Raw genomic sequence first — 19,946 nt, forward strand, 5'->3', positions numbered from 1 at the left:
ATAGCTGGCATTATAGGGACTGGTAATTACTGGGTAAACACAGTGGCCAATGTTTTTTGGTTTATCAGCTATTGTAGTATTTACGCAGTCACTGAAGTAGCCAGGAGTAGTTTTTCAAAGCTTTCAACTTTTGTATGATACGTCCATCATTAGCAATTTATGTTGTTACTGTCATCGTGCTTTCACAGATATTTATACATTTTAGGGGTACCAGAGAGATCTAGTGTAATCCAAGAGCTGTCAGCACATTCTCTGTAATTCTCAGTAGCTTACAGCCTACGCCATAGAAATAAAACACTCATCTATACTTTTAAAGCAAGAAACATAGTGCTTCAGCAATTCTGAAACACAAAAAGAGAGTAAACATCACTACATTACTAGTTACTAAGGATTTTTTCGTTTTTTTCTATTCTGCTACTAACTATAAAATGCTCAATATTTTTCAAACTTTCTTGTTTTAGATAGCAGAACTTTTGATTCCCAAACAAAACTTTATACAAAATTTCAATATATGAAATAGATAAAAGCATGAATGAAGAAACTACACAGCACCTCTGTAGAACCCTAGAGCTCTCTCACACACAGCATGAAAAGTACTAGTCCAGGCCACATTTCAGATCAGAAACTAAAATTCTCAAAGGAAAGATCCTGAGATCTTTTCAACATAAGTAAAGGCATGAACTCTTTCTAAATTTTATTTGAAGGAGCCCAAAGGAAAATTCTCACAAATAAATTAATCACAAAAAACTGTAACTTCAATCTCAATTTTAAAAATTACCTTTCTTTCTAGCATTAGAGGAACTTAACTAATTTGGTAACTCTTATTTACTTCAACTGTCAATTCAAGTAGGATTAATTCTGCCATTTATTCTTAAATTGTATATATAATATGACCTCCTTTTCATAAAATGTTCTTTGCGCCCATTCATCTGCCCACTCAATCTTCTATTCATATAGTGCCGAAGAAAAACTCCTAAAGACCCCTATGCAGAACCCCTTAAAGTTAATAATGATGATCATTTTTAGATGTTAGGGATGGATTATTTTATTCTTTGTATTTTTCTGTAATACCTGAATTTTCTAGAATAAACATGTGTCAAATATATTTTATTATTCAAAGTTCATTTCATAAACAATTACAATGGAACACCAAAACTGAAAAGCATACTTCTCTAATGCCTGAACAACTGTTTATTTGTTTTGTTTTGTTTTTGTTTTTTTTAAGTCAGGGTCTCGCTCTGATGGCCAGGCTGGAGTGCAGTGCAATGGCGCAATCACAGCAGACTGCAGCCGCTACCTCCTGGGCTCAAGCGATCCTCCCACCTCAGCCCCTGAGTAGGTGGGACTATAGACCAGGCACATGTCACTTTGACCACAGCTTTTTAATACTACACACTAAATCTAGGTGCCATGGAGTAAAAGAAAGTGACAAAAAAATTCCTGCTCAGAAACTATCATCTAGTTGGATAAACAATACTAGTAAATAAGAAATCATTCTCTCTCAATATAAATCAGAATAGATTTAATAGCTACAGTAAGTGCAATGAACCTTAAATTGCTATTGGAATTGAGAAAAAATAATAAGATAATGGTATGCATTCCCCAAAAGAATAAGTGAAAAACATATGAAAGGATGACAAACCTTACCCATAAATTTAAAATACAGATTAAAACACTGAAATGGCATTTTACATTGATCTGATTTAGCAAAGACTAAAGTATGATAACATACTAGGAGTCAACAATTTCAAATACCTAAGAATAGCAAGAGAAAAGCACATTCATCTTTCACAGTCTTGTTTCCCAATACAGTATTTGTTAAAAACATGGATGGAGAAAAATATTTCACTTAAAAAAATAAACAATAGCACACAGCCAATGATAATAAACAAGCGGCTCAGAGCTGTTTTTATTTCTCTAAACAAGTAGAGAAAGGTACTTTCATACACTGCTATTTGGAACACAAATTGGGGAGCCCTTTAGAAGCACCATGCACCAATTTCTGTCAAAATGTAAAATGCAGCCTGGGCAACGTGGTATGACCCTATCTGTAAAAAAAACTAAAAAATTAGAGGATGAGGCTGCAGTGAGCCATGATCGTGCCACTGCACTCCAGCCTGGGTGATAGAGCAAGACCCTATCTCAAAAAAAAGAAAAGAAAAAGAGGAAAATGTATATATCTTTTGAATTTATTCTGATGGACTAAGGCTACCTAACATTTATTGAGCACTTACTATGCTCCAGGTACTATTCTAAGCATATATCATTTAATCCTCATGGCAATCCTATGAGTTTGATATTGTTATCAATACCACTTCGGAAATGAGGTCACTGAGCTTAGAAAAGTTAAATAACTTGCCCAAGGTTTCATAAGTAGTAAGTGGCAGAGTTGGGACAGAAATTCAGGCAGTTAGACTCTCAATTATGACACTATGTGCCCACATGTAACCAAAGATGAATGGCAGACATAAAGGTGCTTATTGTAGCATTGCTCATAATAGGAAAAAAGAAAAGAAAAAGAGCAAAGGAAAAACTAGATGTCCTTCAACAGAAGGGTGATTAAATAAATCACAGTACAGCTATTCAATAAAATAGTATTCCTTGAAAAGAATGAAATAATTTACATATATGGAAAAACCTCCAAATTACATTAAATAGAAAAAGCAAGAAGTAGAATATTGTGTAAAATTAAAGTCTATTTGGCCTTAAAGAAAAGAGGGTAAATTAAACACATGAATTTTACTCCCAGTCTCCCCAGCACCACTAAAAACAATAGTAAAAGAATTTTTTTTAAAAGGCAAAACCAGTAAAGACAAAAAAAACTTTCCTCCAAAAAACAAATGAACAAAAATGAGAGGAGAAAAGGCACAAAATATAAGAGCTAGAAAGCAAAGGAACAGGTAGTAACTGAGTTTACAGTTCCTAAAAAGCTAACTCCTAAACTGATGGAGAAGAAAGCTGAGAAGCTGCCCTAGTTGCATTGCAAAATCACCAGCAGCCTTAGGAATTGGCACCAGGTCCCCCTAGAAGTAAAAGTATGGATGGGGCTAAAATCAGGAGGCTTGGTAGAGAGTGTGTTTAACCAGCAGTCAGGTCCCAGGCTCCCTTTCCCCACTCCACCCAGCCAGATCCCTGGTAGAAGACCAGAGGCCCCAATCACCAAACCAAAACTCACTTAACAGAAGCTACTCTGTGGGAATGCCTGAGGAGTGCAGATCTGAATTAAAATTAACAGTTATAAACAAAAGGAAGGAAAAGCTGCAGCTGACTACATGGAGCTTAAGCATTTAGGCATAAATAATGCCACAGAGACCAAGCCTGGACAACTTGTTGCTCTGTGGCCAAAGATCCAAGAAGAACTTAAATTAAGTTTTGTCTCCTGGCAATTATTTAGCTGCACTTTTCACAACAGCAAATCACTTCACCAAACTCTACTAAAATTAAATTAATGATCTTATAGATCAAATGCTCTGAAGGTCAAAAAGTTTTGGAGAACAAAATGGGGAAAAGGCAAAAAGACAGACTGGGAGGGTTACATTAAAAGCCATGGGCTAAATAAACCAAGGTTTCTCAACCTCAGTGCTGTTGACATTTAGGGCCAGAAAATCCTTTGTTCTGTGCACTGAAAGATGCTTAGCAGAATTATTGGCCTCTACTCACCAGACGCACCTCCCTCAAGCTGTGAAAGCCAAAAATGTCTCCAGATGATGCCAAATCATTGCTAAATATTCACTGAGGAGGCAAAAATCGCCCATGGTTGAGAATTACTAGGCTAGACCAAGCTTGTATTAATGTAGAGAGGAAGATCTTTGGCAAAATGTATGTTTTTGACAATCCAAAGTCCAAAGTCCTAATAAGAAATGGCCTAATGAGAAGGAGACCCTTGCCCAGCCTCAGAGGATAACCTGGGGCATATACTTGCTGTGCAAGCGTTCTCCTTCCACCTCTGGCCAATCTGGTGCTCATGTCACCTGTGTGGCAGGTGGCATGAGAGTCTAATGAAAATAACGAAATAAGGCAAAACATTTTCCAACATCATCCCAGATTACTAATGTTCTAGGAATCTCTAATCAGGTCGTGCTATATTCCACTTCTCAGCCTGTAAACAAACATTTCTCTGGGGCCTCTATCTGACCAGCATGCTTTTATTCTCTGTTAATCTGCTAAATCATAATTGCCTCTCTAAACTGTTATAACAGTTTCTGTAAAACAGATGGAGCACATTTCAAAGACTCCTTTGAATGGAAATTTTCCATGCTGCCTACCTTAACTGAAGACATTGACCCAGAACCTTCCTGTGCTTCCTGATCCAGTAACCACTACCCATTTACCACCTATTAACACTACCTATTTACAATTGCGCAAATTCCCAAGTCTATACTTCCTACCGTTGGCCTTAATATACCAATGAAGGAAAGTCCATTAAATCAGTCTTGCTATGAAATTAAATTAAGCCTTTCAAGCTTCTTCCCAAACTGCCTCAATTCCCTTTACAGCATAAGGCTGAACAAAATATTCTCCTCTAATTACTTCTTTCTCATAGCAAAACAATTATAATACCAACTAAAAGCCTTTATAATACTGTAAAAAAAAAAAAAAAAAAAAAAACAGCAAAGCTATTTACTATTTGTTATAGGATCATCAGTCAGTAGACGGCATAGTACACCTACCTTCTTTTCCAGTGTCCCCAAGCCAGCCACTACCTTGTGATCATGTCACTTAAAATCAAGTTAGTATAGAGGAAGATCTTTGTTTTACCTTGTCTTTTATCCCAATCCATCTTTCTCCTATCCCAATCCATCTTTCTTCTACCCCAATCCATTTTAAAAGCTTGTTCTGCTTGCCTTTTCAGTCTCTTATTGTATTTATTTACAGGCAAGTAGTAATTCCTTAACCTTACTTTTGTCACTTGCCCAATTCAATACACTTGCCAATGAACTTGACCTGTGTCCCTCTGCCCCCACCCCAATTCAAATGTTGATGCCTTAACCCTAAAGTGACTGTACTTGGTTAGACACAGGGTCTTTAAGGAGGTAATTCAGGTTAAATGCAAATGAGTTCATAAGAGTTGGTTAGGACTGGTGTCCTCATAAGAGGAAGAGACACCAGAACTTGCTCTTTCCCTCCCAGCATGTGTACACAGAAGAAAGGCCAAATGAGGACACAGCAAGAAAGCAGCTGTCTGCAAGCCAGGAAGAAAGGCCTCACCAGAAATCAGCCCCAATGGCACCTTGATCTTCGACTTCTAGTCTCCAGAACTGGGAAAAAATCAGTTTTTGTTGTTTAAGTCACCTAGTCTGTGGTACTCTGTTACGGCAGCCTCAGCAGATGAACACAGACACGAAATAGCTATAGCAGAAAGATGTTTGTCTTCCATCATAGAAACCATTAAAGCTCCTAAGCCTACCAGTGTCACACATGCACACTTCCTTGGACATAGCTGGCTACCGCTGATAGTGCATATTAAAATATGCTTTCTTCACTAAGCCATTATTATAGCTAACACCTATAAATAGAATCAGAATCAACCTAGAGTCAGAAAAAAAAAGAGGCTTTCTCCTTTCCTAAAAAAGCCTTGTCCAGATCCCAGTACTGTCACTCTGAACATAAAAGTCATTTTCTGCCATAAAAGTAAGAAACTACTCTCAAAGAGCTAACAGACTTGTGGAGATAAAAAGCACTGTGGAGTTTTTAGTCTTTTGCTGAATTCAGTAGCAGCGAGTTGGCCTCCCTGTCAGCATTCAGTGGCAGTAGCTGCTGCTCCTTTCCTCTTTGCTTCCCCTCCTGTGGCTTAACTACACAGTACCACAGCACTCCTGAAGAGCAAAACACACCATCTCCGTAATGCCAGACTAACGCAGAAGAAAAATTTACCTTCTTCTGGTTATAATAACCTCAACCCAATGGCAACTGGTGAAGAATCCTATAATTGTTTTTTGTTTGTTTGTTTGGAGACAGAGTCTTACTCTGTTGCTCAGGCTGGAGTGCAGTGGTGCAATCTCGGCTCATTGCAACATCCGCCTCCCAGGTTAAAGCAGTTCTCCTGCCTTAGCCTCCAAAGTAGCTGGGATTACAGGCATGTGCCAACACGCCTGGCTAATTTTTGTATTTTTAGTTAGAGACAGGGTTTTGCCATTTTGGCCAGGCTGGTCTCGTACTCCTGACCTCAAGTGATCCGCCTGCCTCAGCCTTCCAAAGTGCTGGGATTACAGGCGTGAGCCACTGAGCCTGGCCTCTGTAATTGTTTTTATAATGATAATGCCTTGACACAACTGTAAGTTGACTTCAAGACATTCCACTTCTTCCAATCCTGGTTCCTTCTTTAATGTGGGTAAGACTCAGACTCTCAGAGGAGGTGGGTTTTGAGCTTGCTATCTGTTCCTAGTAAGAGAGAGTAAAAGTTTCTCTTTCCACTCTTTCACATTCTAACTAGGCAACTCGAGCATATACTTTTACATTTCACACATCGGCCAAAATTTATTCTAATTCTTGCCTCTGGAGCTGGTTATAGTTCTGGAGTTGTTCATAATCACAGATGGTAGTAGAAATAACAAGAGTCTCTTACCTCAGCTGAGTAGATTCCTAATAGGCCTGGTATAAAACATTTTGCTCAGCAAAACTTCATAATAGTGCTATATACAGAAAGCTGCTGTTCGAGGGAGAGGTCATAGTCCTTACTCTGGCCATAGTGCCATTTTGTTCCCACCCACCAGTCTCCTTTAACAAAGATGTCTTAAGGAAAGGATCCAAATTCAAAGAAGCTCTCTTGAACAAATAGGGTAACTTGAACAACTAGATAACCTCTGAACTTCACTGTACCTGCCTACTTTTACTGTCACTCAAATGTATTCTCCCTCACCATGTACATATGACCCATAACAAGGTACAGGGGTTCAAAGGTGGATAATAAGAACAGCTAGGAATAATTGGTACACCCAAAATTGTTGTGAATGAGGTCTAGCAATACTGTTTCACTTGCTCTGTTTGTTAAGTCACAGCATGAGCAAATCTATCAAGAAAAAGAACACCAAGCTACTCTCATCTATTAGGGCCATTTGTCAATATTCCGATTTTATCCAGATGAAGAAATGTTCTACATGTCAGTATTTTTGTGTGTTTTTAGAATAAGTAGAAGCATCTTTCAGCTTTTAACTACATCAGTTAAAAGATCCTTAGATTTATCCCTAGAGACCCCTCGATTTAGGTTATCTCTAGATTTAGTATATCCTTGCTGAAAAAAGAAGCCATGCTTTACAGGTCAGATTTAAAGGAACTGTATTAACGCTTATGCATTCTAACTATGCTATCATTGTCGACGTCACTCAGAATCAGCCGCAACACTGGCACATCAAAATGAAATACTGCAAACTAAAGAGGCCCATGACCCTCATGAGTATAAGAAATATAGCTAATTAAGAAGAAATTAAAAGAATAATACAGCTAATTAAGAAAAGAAAAAAGAAAAACTACACCTATTCCACAGAGCAGCCAAGGTGAGCTTGAAAAAACAGAAATCAGATAATGTGGTTTCTGATCATATTTAGAATAAATTCCAAATTTACAAAGCCTCTCATCAGGCCTACTTGCTTCTCTGACCCCATTGCGTAGCACCTTTTCCTTCTTTTCTACTCATTAGGTTATAATGCCCTAAAGCAGCACACACTTAGGAAGGCACGTTTTAGATGAGCCAAAAAGCAAGTCTGTGGCACATTATGACTAAACTAACCCACTTAATACCATCGGGGAAGAATTAGTAGATACCTTTAAAGACAGCTTGCCTCACACACAAATGCCTAACTATGTCATTCACAAATATTAACAAATATCCATTACAGAAAAAGCCAAGTATGTATCAGTGAGTTCTTTAGCATGTGGCCACCTGGGTCTGAAATAAATACTATACTATAGCTCAGCACCAGCACTATTTTAGGTATGTAATAATAACTGTCACATTGGAACCTCTTCTGAAATTATAAATGCATGTGTCCACTTTAATATGCAGTGCCTGTGAGGTTTATTCCAGAAAACCTCAAACTTACTTGGAAGTCTCTTACATTATTCACAATGGTAACTTAGCTACATGATTTCAGAAAGCAAATACTAAAAGTAAGTGTACCAAATACCACATGTAAGGTAACTGCCATTTACACTATCCCTTTCTGGGAAATTCTCAAAGCACATCCCTTTCTGAAAGGTTACTTTCATAGGGTCATGAAGAATCTTCAAGCTTGTTTACACAAACCCCCTACTTTCCTTTCCTCTCCTCCTCATTCTTGTCATAGCAAATTAAACTGCTGATGAATCCCTGACCAGGAGGCAGCAAAAACAGAGCTGCAGATGTCCCATGAAGTGGCCTGGTATAAACACTATGTCCCCCTCCCCAAATATCCTATATTAGGATATTAGGTTGTAATCAACAGACTCAGTAAAATCTTCATATGAGCTCTGAATGTGAAACAAAGAAGGAGAAATAATCTAAGACAACCACAAGCAAGAGACACAGCAAAAGCCATGCAACAGTTTAAATCCTGAGTAAGCAGAAACCAGTCAGTCTTAGGAAAAGCAGAGTAGCTGAGGCTCCATTTTGACACAGCATTAGAAGAGGACCAGGTGTTTTTCGTGGAGGTGCTGTGGTAACCAACTTCCCTGAGCTGCATTTTATCCTATTCAACACATCCTAATTCTCCTAGAGGTCTTCTGAAATGGTTTCCTGTTCTTAATCTCCTCATGGAGTTTTTCCATAAATCTTTATTACATGAGCCTATCTCTACTTCTTAGCACATGATGCTTTCTTATTTTCTCTGCTAAAGCTCTTCTTTTCCTCACCTTCCCCAACTCAGTATGACACAACATCCCTCCAGTTATTCAAGCCAAATATCTAGCAGAGTTTTTAAAAAACTTCTTATTATGGATATTTTCAAATATTAACAAAAGTAAAGAGAATGGCATCTATTACTCACCTTTTGAGAATGTCAACCTTTCAACAATCATGTTTTATCTATTTCATACCACACGCCAGATCAAATAAGTTATTATTGATTTTTCACTTTCCTCTCATCCTTCATAACCAGCTCACTGGAAAGTCTTATCATTACCTCTGAAAATTATCCAGAATCCATACATTTCTCATTTTCACCAATACCACCTTAATCAAAGCCACAATCATCTCTCAACTAAGCTACTGCAACAGCCTTGAAATTGGTCTCCCTGCTTCTACTTTTGCTCCCTACTTCAACTTATTCCAAAGAGCAGCCAAGGTGAGCTATCAAAGCCAGAAATCAGGTAAGTGTGGTTTTCCATTGCATTTAGAATAAACACCAAATTCACAAAGTTTGACATCTGGCCTGCTTTCTTCTCTGCCCCATCTTGTAACAGTCTCAGTCCTGCTACATCACACTGGCCTTCTTTATGTTCCTTCAAACTCTCAAGCCCATTCCTGCCTTGAGACTTTGCATGAGCTGTTGCCCTGGCCTAGGATTCTCTCCGTCAGATTTTCATGTTGTTGACTCCATGTTGCCTTTTAGATCTCAGCTGAACTGTCACATCCTCTGAAAAGACTTCCTTAACCACCCAATCTACAGCAGTCACTTGATAACTTGCTATCACATTACCATTTGAATTCTTTTTCATCCATCTTTCTTTTTTATGTCTCCCTCTCATAGAGTGTAAGCTCCTAGAAATAGGACTATAAGAAGACCTATCATTCTTCTTTATTAAAAAAAAAGTCCTGATTTTGTTCAGGTATCAACTCCCATGTTGCCATGGGCCTCAGGAGAAGCTGACCCTCTTATCCTCTAACTCCAAGGAATAATATGATTCAACAATGAGTATCTCGTATCCCTTGCCAGTGATTAGTTCAGAAATGAGCATGTGGCCCAATGCTGGCCAAGAAGATATAAGGAAAAGTTTGCTACAGACATCTAAGAAAGTAGTTCCCTAATTCCTGAAAGAGTCATGAAAAGCCTGAGTCTTTTTCTCCCTCTAACCATTAATGAAGAAACATGTCCACACTACATCTGTGAGTGAAACAGGCATTAGGATGAAGCCAACACTGCATATACAAAGTAGACAGAAGGAAAGAACTTGACATATTTGAATTGCCTGATCAACCAACCCAGGAGTCCATTCTATCTTTGGACTTCCTTCTATGTAAGCAAATAAATTTTCTTTGTATTTAAGCCAATTAAAGTTAGATTTTTTTTATTACTCATATGTGAAAATATACTAACATATATAGGAACTTTATCTACCTTGTTCCTTGCTATACTCCCAGCACCTAGAAAAATGCCTAGAATATGGTAGGTACAGCAAATATTTGAGTGAATAGTAAAAGAATGTAAAAGAATAATTTATGAAAGATAAAGAATCCTAAAACAATTATTCTCCATTTAGCCCACTGCTATGGTTTGAATGTGTCCCCAAAAAGCATGTGTTGAAAGTTTAATCCCCAATGCAACAGTGTTGGGAAGTGGGGCCTAATGAGAGGTAATTAGGTCATGAGAGCAGAGTGAATAGATTAAGGCCATTAATAAGGGAGCGGGTTCATTATTCTGGGAGCGAACTGGTTATAAAAAGAGGAGTTTGGCCCACGTTTTCTTCCCTCCCACCCTCTCCACCACCCTCTGGTCCTATCACCTTCACCGTATTATGATGCAGCAACAAGACTCTTGCCAGATACTGGCTGCTGATCCTGGACTTCCCAACGTCCAGAACTGTGAGCCAATTTCTGTTCATTATGAACTACCCAGTCTCAGGTATTTTGTTATAGCAACACAAAATGAACGAAGACACCCGCTTTAGCCACAATGTCATTAAGTTCCTTAAGAAGAAGTATCTAGTTAAGTACTATTAGGTAAGCACAAAAATGTTCCTGACATAGATTTTAAAATGTCAACCTGACACTGAAATATGTCACCATCATTACAAAAGGAAAATGCCACTATCAAAAAACACGCATACATTTATAAAGACTTACAGGTTCTTGGGGTTCGGTTTCCTCCCATGCTCCCCAACCATCATCTTCCCAGTCTGTTGATTTACCTGTTTTTAAAAAGATGAACAATGCCTGCATGAAATATAGGGCTTTAAGTATCTTTAAAGCATTTTTTCTAAACATCATAGAACCAACCTCTGTATAATGCTAATGTTAAGAAAGAAAATAATGGTAAACTGTGTTATACCAGGATTTTGCTATATGTAATAATAACAATCAGAAAATATTTGACCTACTGAATTTCTAAATTTATGTATTAGTAAAATTGTGTGCAAGTAAAATTAAAATTGTGTGTGAGTTATCTGGATCCTAAGATATTGGACATCAAGTTAATCCACATTCAAATCAAACTGCAAAGATGACTTTTTAAAAATCTAAAAATGACAAATGTTTATTACTCAAGATATTAGACAAATATACACAGTGATGAAAAAACAACACACCTAAAATTTCACACAGATGCCTTAAAAAAGTAACTTGTTTTTTGATAAGACAAATCTTTAGTGAAAAAGAAAACTGAATTTTGAAACAAGACAAACCTACTATTCTGTACCCTTTTCTGATATTCTGTGATTTCTTATATGTTAGAACATCCTCTCAGAGGAAAATAAGATTGGTCAACAACAATGCAACAAGGAACGTAAAAGCCCAGATAGGTTTGGACAGTACGTTCCCTTACAAGGCCCAGGTGACTGGTTTTTACATAATCAACTTTTAATTTATCAGAAGAGAAAAAACTATCATTTTTGAACAACTACTCTGAGACAAGCATGAGATACTTTATATGCATTAATAAAGTACAAATAAAACTTTAGGCCCCAGAATCACACTGCCTAAGTTTTATTTGAACTTTATCACCTTTAAAAATTTAATTTGAGGCAATACATATAAAGTTTGTTTTTTTTGTTTGTTTGTTTGTTTGAGATGGAGTCTTACTCTGTTGCCCAGTCTGGAGTGCAGTGGCACGATCTTGGCTCACTGCAACCTCCACCTCCTGCGTTCAAGCCATTCTCCTGCCTCAGCCTCTGGAGTAGCTGGGACTATAGGTGCATGCCACCACACTCGGCTAATTTTTGTATTTTTTGTAGAGACAGGGTTTCACCATGTTGGCCAGGCTGGTCTCGAACTCCTGACCTCAAGTGATCTGCCCACCTTGGTCTCCCAAAGTGCTGGGATTACAGGCGTGGACCACCATGCCCGGCCTTGAGGTAATACATATAAAGTATTGAACGCTTGTTCAAATCCTGGATCTAGCACTTACTATCTCTGTGACATAGTGCAAATTACCCATCTAAACTTTAGTTTCTAATCATCATGGAAGACAACAGTACCTATATCTAGGGGTTATTGTAGGGTTGTTGTAAGGACTTACACCAGATAGCATACTAAAGTCCTCAGTACCTGACACATACCAAGCTCTCAATGCTGGTCAAGGTTTAGCTAAATCAAATATTATATTTAAGTAATCAGCTTTAAAATTCTGGGAGGAAATCAATTTAAAAGATGGGACTGATTCTGATGGCTTACAGTAGGAAGGAAGCAAATAGATTCACTTATATACGAGGTTTTAAAAGTCGCTGGAATCGATTACATACAGATGATTAAAGAATTTGTTATAGTCTACTACTTAGAGTCATCGTTCAATTAGCTTTGTAGTAACAGTCTAATCTTCTGTACTTAAATGCCAAATACTTACTTCCTAATAGGCATATATTAAGTCCTAAAATAGCACTATCATTTGATTAACATTGCACAATTTATAGAAGAGTTCCATATACAGGTCAATTAAAAATTTAACAAATAGTCTATTAAACACCATGTAGCAAATCCTGTAGTAGGAGCTGAGAAAAACACAAGCATACTCCTTACCCTTGAAGAATTCATGATCTATTGTAGAAGGCAGACAAACATGGAATCATAATATATAGTGAGTACAGTAATGGACCACTATGGGAACTTGGATGAGAGAGTAAGAGATGGGAAAAAAAATACAATGAATAGTCAACTTAAACTCAGTCCTTAAAAAGTAGCTAGAAAGGCTGGGGGAAAAAGTCAGCATGAATGAAAGAGGCAGAAAGATGCATTGTATATGACAACTATCATGTATTAAACATTTCTGCATATCTAAATGCTTTATAGACATTATTAGTTCACTTAAACTTCACAGGATCCTTTATTGTCCTCATTTTACAATGGGAAAACAGATTTCTTGGAGAGTTTAAGTAGTTTGACCAAAATCACACAAGAGTAAGTGGCAGAGTAAAGCTTGAGTTCAGGTCTATCTGAGTTCTAAAACTCATGCTTCTAAGTATTAGACTATATGTACTCCTACTATGGCTCATGAAGGGTAAGATTAGGGGAAAGCGGTGTTTATAGTCAAGGCCAAAAGAAAGAAGGTTCTTATTTTAAAATAGAAACATTCCCTTGATATTGCGATTTACAGATTTTTTTTAAACTTGGAAAATTACAGTTTGTCTTTTGGCAATTAAATTCAATTAAGCCATCTCTTTATTTTGCTAATTTTTCCACTGTACCAAAAACAATCGTCTTATTGTGGGTTTAAGGCAGGCAACAAGGCTATCCCATTTAAAGTTTCAGAATATGTATTGTCTCATATGAGAAAGCAAAGTATCTAAAAGAGCTTATTACTATAAAGTTCATGATTCAATTTTTAAATTGCCATAAAAATAGTGTATATATCAAATTACCACAATCTCGAAAAGACTCAGAATTTAGACTCTTCTGGAAGGCCGCAATCACTCATGCCTTCAACAAACCCAGCATCTTTCATGTTTTGGGCACCGTGCTAAGTGCTGGAAATATAAAAGCAAACAAGCCTTCAAAGAGCTTAGTTTGTGCACATAACCTCTGCTGAATATGTATAAAATAAAACTATAAAAGGTGTGTTATTTCTCCTCCATATTGGTATAAATACAAGCACCTGACTCAATTCACAAATGACTCATATAAGCAAATAGAAGACAGCAGTCATTTGGATTTCCTACCCCTGCAGAGATCCAATATCTCCCTATGCCACAATTCAGAACCTCCAAGAAAAGAAAGACCTTGAGAAATACTTTATATAAGATATTTAGGTTTATGAAGGTTTACCCATTCTCAATGCCCCTGACTGGAAAGCTTCTTTCAACAAAAAGGAAGGAGAATTTAATTGGGCATCTTCTATTATCATAGGAATGCATTTTTCCCAACCAAGTCAAGGTAAAGGAAGGTGAAACAGCACTATTATTCAGGTAAGTTAAAGATATTTTTTGTAGGTTGCTCTAGAAGACTAAGTCTATTTATAATACTATGAGAGAATGCATTCCAAATTATAGTCAACTTAAAAAATGGGAAACGTTTTGCCAGTGAGGCAATACCCTTGTGGCTATTTATTTTTATTTTTTATTTATTTATCTATTTTGAGGTGGAGTCTCACTATGTCACCAGGCTGGAGTGCAGTGGTGCCATCTCGGTTCACTGCAACCTCCAACTCCCTGGTTCAAGCGATTCTCCTGCCTCAGCCTCCTAGCGGTGATTACAGACATGTGCCACCACACCAGCAATTTTTGTATTTGTAGTAGAGACGGGGGTTTCACCACGTTGGCCAGGATGGTCTCAATCTCCTGACCTTGTAATCCACCTGCTTTGGCCTCCCAGAGTGCTGGGATTACAGGCCTGAGCCACCGTGCTCGGCCCCTTGTGGCTATTTCTACTCAGTGACAGTGATTTAATTTTTGTAGCCTCCTATGTCCTATTGAAAATCATTTGAGACTGTTTTGCAAGGAGCTAGTTGACAGCTATTTTCAGCTATTAAAAAGTGTTATAATCCCAGCACTTTACCAAAGTTACTTCTTATGCCTTCAGGTTATGCAAGTAGGTCAAGCATATTCTTTAGAAAAAAAAAAAAAAAGGTATATATTGAGAAAATAGCTGATGAATGTCTAATAAAATTGCCACTCATGTAAAAAATTCTGTTCAGGCACAGTACTTCCTTTTGGTAACCTTTCTAAGGAGGATGGTATTCTTTAATCAATATCATTAATATTCTTTAATTGATCATTGGTCAAGAATGTAGGTAGCCAAAGCAATGGTCAACATAAATTTGAGAACTACGCACTGTTTTAGGTTAATATGGAATATTACTGTAAGGCCTTGAGGTTCATAAACTCTACGTCATCATGAAGAAATAAGACTGATTTGCCTTATTATCAATTACTTCCAAAAAAGGCTAAAAATGGCTCACCATGATTGTCTCTTAGAAGAATAAATAGATCAATATCTTTTGTAGGACAGGGTAATTTGAAAGCCCTAAGCTCTGATATAACTTAAAAAGGCAAATCAGTTTAACAAAATGTACCATGGAATTAAGGACACCAGGACAGCCAGCTTCTTTAGGACAGTCTAGATCCAGTGTAAAGATTCCAAACATTCCACCAATCACCAAATCCCATAGCCAGAGCTAGGTGGCCCTCATTTCTGTGAAAGGCTAGACTATAAATTATATGGCAACAATTTTTCAATTGTTACTTTCCCTATTTATTAAATAAGTAGCAACCACCCAATCTCCAAAAAGCAATTCTTTAAACGACACTGTTATCAACTGCCTATGTCTTTCATTTTACTGTAGTCCAATCCAACAAAATTGGTCAGAAAATTAAGAAAATAGCATTCACATTAATTGTCTTCATAAAACCAGCATTATAGTCTCTCTCGCAGATCCCTCTTGATAGGCAGGCCTTAAAACCTTTACAATGAAGAAATTAAAATAATGACTTAGGGGGTGACTAAAGTTTTAGAGATGGCCCTACTCTCAGAGATTCTGTTTCAGAAGGTCTGCAATGGATCCAGAAATCTCTATTTTAACAACTTTCCCCACCCTGAAAATTTGAGGCAGATGGTGCATGCATGGATCACCTCAAGGATAAACCTAAGTGCTGGTCTAATCCGATCCTAAATATTGTTTTCCTTTGCCTGTCATCACTCTTCTATTCTTTCATTCCAGTTGGACTGTTCATTCACTGGTATGCAATCTTGAACAGCACTGTTTAATAGAAATATATCACAAGCTACCTATGTAATTTTAAATTAACTAAGCCATATTAAAAAGTAAAAAAAAAAAAAAAAAAAAAAGATGAAATTAACCTTAATAATATAGTTGATCATAATACAACCAGAATATTGTTTCAATGCATAATCAATGTAAAATTATTGGTGAGATATTTTACATTCATTTTTCATATACACTCTTCAAAATCTGATAAGTGTTTTTTTAGTTTTAGTTTTGAAAAGGGGTCTCTCTGTCACCCAGACTGGAGTGCAGTGGTGCAATTACAGCTCACTGCAGCCTCGATCTCCTAGGTTCAAGTGATCCTCCCATCTTGGCCTTCCAAGTAGCTGGGACTACAGGTGTGTGTCACCAAGCCTGGCTAATTATTTTTTTTTTGTAGAGATTTTGCCCAGGCTGGTGATGTGTGTTTTACATGTACAGCACATCTCAGTTTTTCCTAGTCACATTCCAAGTGCTCAAAACTACATGTAGCTAGTGGCTACAATATCAGACAGCTCAAGTCTAGAACACCAATTAAATCTCAGGTTTAATTGAGTTGTCAGGTTGCACTGGATTGGTTGCCCAGTTTTACCTTCTAGAGAGTTACATGACCTTGGGCAATTTAATGTCTTAGTGCATTGGCTTCCTCTTTAGCAAAAATGGAGTTAAAAAGTGCACTTTACAGTGCTTGGCACATAGACACCCTTAATAGCTGTTATAATTACCACTATCCATACAACATTCTCTCTTACTCTTTGCCTTTGCCTACCCTACACCCATCAACTAAATGCTTCCCATGTGACTCTACCTCTCCAAATCCGACTTCTCCAAACTAAGGTCAATCCTTTATGAAGTTTTCTTGCATCCACCAATGAATGATCTTTCCCTCTTGTGAAACTACAGCATTTGACTGTGTTTCTTATTCAGAACTTAATTATATACTGTTTTGAGTCATTTGCTGCATTGTTAGTTAACAGGTACTTATCTGATTTAACATAAATGTACACCCTGTCTACACAACTATTAGGCTTTTAGAGGGCAGAGAACGTGTATCCTGTGTATGTGCATGCACATACACATACATAAAAGTATCATAAGTACTTAATAAATATTTGCTAAATGAATAGTAATTGAAAATGACATTCTTACTCCAATACTTTCCCATATACCCCCATAAAAGCAGCTGTATTTAAATTAATATTTTATAATATAACGAACAAATCAGCGGTTGTTTCTAAATCTTTTGCATTTCAAAAGAAATACAACAAATACAAAAGATTATGTTTTATAAACTTTACATATAAAGATTTTATATTCAGGATCCAAATCATCTTTTTCAAACAACTTTTTTTTTGTGGGGCTTGGGGGAGGGACAAGGTCTAGCTCTATTACCCAGGGTGGAGTGCAATGATGTGATCCTGGCCCACTGCAGGCTCAATCTCCCAGGTGCAAGCAGTCCTCTTACCTCAGCCTCCCAAGTAGCTGGGACTACAGGCATGTGCCACCATGTCCAGCAAATTTTTGTATTTTTTGCAGAGACAGGGTTTCACCATGTTGCCCAGGTTGGTCTTGAACTTGTAAGCTCAAGCAAGCTGCCCGTCTCTGCCTCCCAAAGTGCTGGGATTACAGACATGAGCCACTGCACCTGGCCTTCAAATAACTTTTGTATGTAACATTATCATATTAATAATTTTCTTCTATTGCATTCCATTTTAATTAGTGAGAAAAAAATAATTAAAAAGTACCATTTCTTAGCTTTAGTTTTGATCATGAAATAATAGGAATAGTATAGTATTTTGTTTGAATTCAAGTCTAAGAGGCAGAATTTGATTAAATCTGAAGATCTTCAAAAAATCTAGTTCAGAGTAGATGGCTTGCTATGCATTAAATGATTTTTATATTTCACACACACACACACACACACACACAGTGCACACATAATGTATTTTTCAACATTTCAGAACAAAATGTGTATCATTACTAACAAAACATCCTACATCAGTAATGGAAAACCAATTTGCTCAATTACATGGGACTTTCAACAACCTGATTTCATGGTAAGGCTAGAAGAAATAATTACAAAAGCCATCGAGTTCCCAAATAAACACCATACCATTTTGAAGATTAAAAAAAAAGAACACCACATCATTCTTGGGTATGTAGTCTATTATGCAAATATCCTTTTTGCCAACAGTGAATAAAACAGGTTACACTAAAAACAGTTCAAGAATAGCAAATATTGCTTTCTGGAGAAATCTAAAAATAGATGATGAGAGTGCTTCTCAGGTCTTGTTACTTTCATGCTACAATTCACATCCATAGGAGACATTTAGGAGATGTTGCTCCTAAAGTGGCCATGTTACAATTGTATTATATCAGGACAGCGTTTCAGCAATAAGAAAAATATTTCAGATTCATGTTTTTAACTGAGCTTTCTCAGCTCATTTGTTGTACAATCTACTGATAAAATAGCATTTTTGGGAATATAAGATCTTTCTACTTTGTTTTAAATCTTTAATCTTTTTTTTTCCTCAATCCTCTCTTAAGGGGTGACCTTCCTTTAAAATTTATTCTGTTTACATTCTTGTCCATTTTTTTTCCTTAAAATTCACAGAAAATCAAAGATTGCAATAAAGATTTCATTTAGGTCTTTCAAGAAATTTGTCATCTTAAAATATTTTGTTTGTCCACCTCAATTGCTGAAATTTTCTTTCACTCTGGTTTATACCACATCTTGAATCATACCCTCTCTCTAAATAAGATTAATAAGCTGATCTCCAACCAACTTATATGATATGAAGAGAAATAAAAAGGAGCAAGATAAAGTTATAAATAATAGTAACAAAAAAGCACCTGCATCCTCATTGATTAGTAACCTGACTTTTCAATCTTTAACTTTTTTTTTATACCTATCACTGAACAGGACTATTTGAACTATTAATACCTAGAATGGGTAACATAACCATAAACTCCTGTTCTTATCCTCACCAAGTTAAATGTTTCGACTGAATAAATAAAACCAATGACTTCAAAATGTAAAATGTCACCACAATTCCCTTCTGAAGAGAATTTTTTCCTTGAAGAGATTAGATTATACTAGTATGAAAAACCTGTTATGTCTCTCATTTGATAAATGAAACTTTCATACAGAAAACATATTTTAATTAATCATCAAAAAAATTACAGATGTCTTGTTTAGGGGTATTTCCAATCAATGAATTATTCTAACAACAGAAGTTTAAATAAGAAATTCAACTTCTGCTTTCCACAGCTCTATTTAATTCCCAAAATACATTATCCTAATTTGCTTCTGAACAGTCTATCCCCATAAAGTGAGTGTATGTTTTTTTCATTTAACGAGAACCTGAAGCTAGAAAGGAAATTGAATTCTAGAAGTGGGCAATTAATTTGACAGTATTTGCTTTTTCCAATATGAGTATGTCAAGTTCAAATACTAAATGAGAAACTGAAACCATTAAATGTTAGGAAAAGGAAAATTTAATTTAGTTTCCGTGGTCTAATAAAAGATCTTAGCACAGAAGTAAATTCATTTCCGTTCTTCTGAGATGAGAAAAAACAGAGATAATGTACTTGTTTCTATAAAAAGTAAGAACCTCTACAACCTGTGACTTGTAAATAATTCAGGGGATCCAGAGAATTTTACTTGGCTCTACTTGGCCAAGGCAAAAAAAGCATCACCCAGCAGTACAAAGCTAAAAGAAAAAAGAAAAGTCTAAAGAATAGAGAATCTACCTCTTATATTCCTATACATCAGAATTATTAATTTTTTCCATTTCTAGGGAAATGGAAAATAGGAAAATAAATTCCATATTAGCATGAAATTTCATGTTTGCAAGAAATACTAATTTGAAAATAAATTTCATATTAGTCACTTAGTCACTTACT

The 19,946-nt window shown here is 36.5% G+C and overlaps 1 protein-coding gene across 2 annotated transcripts in view; it reads right to left on the minus strand.

Moving 5' to 3' along the window:
* Nucleotides 1-19,946, minus strand: part of RAB3GAP2 (RAB3 GTPase activating non-catalytic protein subunit 2) — a 119,715-nt gene that overhangs the window by 72,105 nt on the left and 27,664 nt on the right. For both annotated transcript variants that reach the window (XM_023203708.2, XM_023203707.3), the window contains exon 2: nucleotides 10,976-11,040. In XM_023203708.2, the coding sequence (XP_023059476.1) occupies nucleotides 10,976-11,040 (65 nt within the window). The remainder of the gene's footprint in view (nucleotides 1-10,975; nucleotides 11,041-19,946) is intronic.

Source organism: Piliocolobus tephrosceles, chromosome 1 (assembly GCF_002776525.5).
Source record: "Piliocolobus tephrosceles isolate RC106 chromosome 1, ASM277652v3, whole genome shotgun sequence".
NCBI classification, from domain to species: domain Eukaryota; kingdom Metazoa; phylum Chordata; class Mammalia; order Primates; family Cercopithecidae; genus Piliocolobus; species Piliocolobus tephrosceles.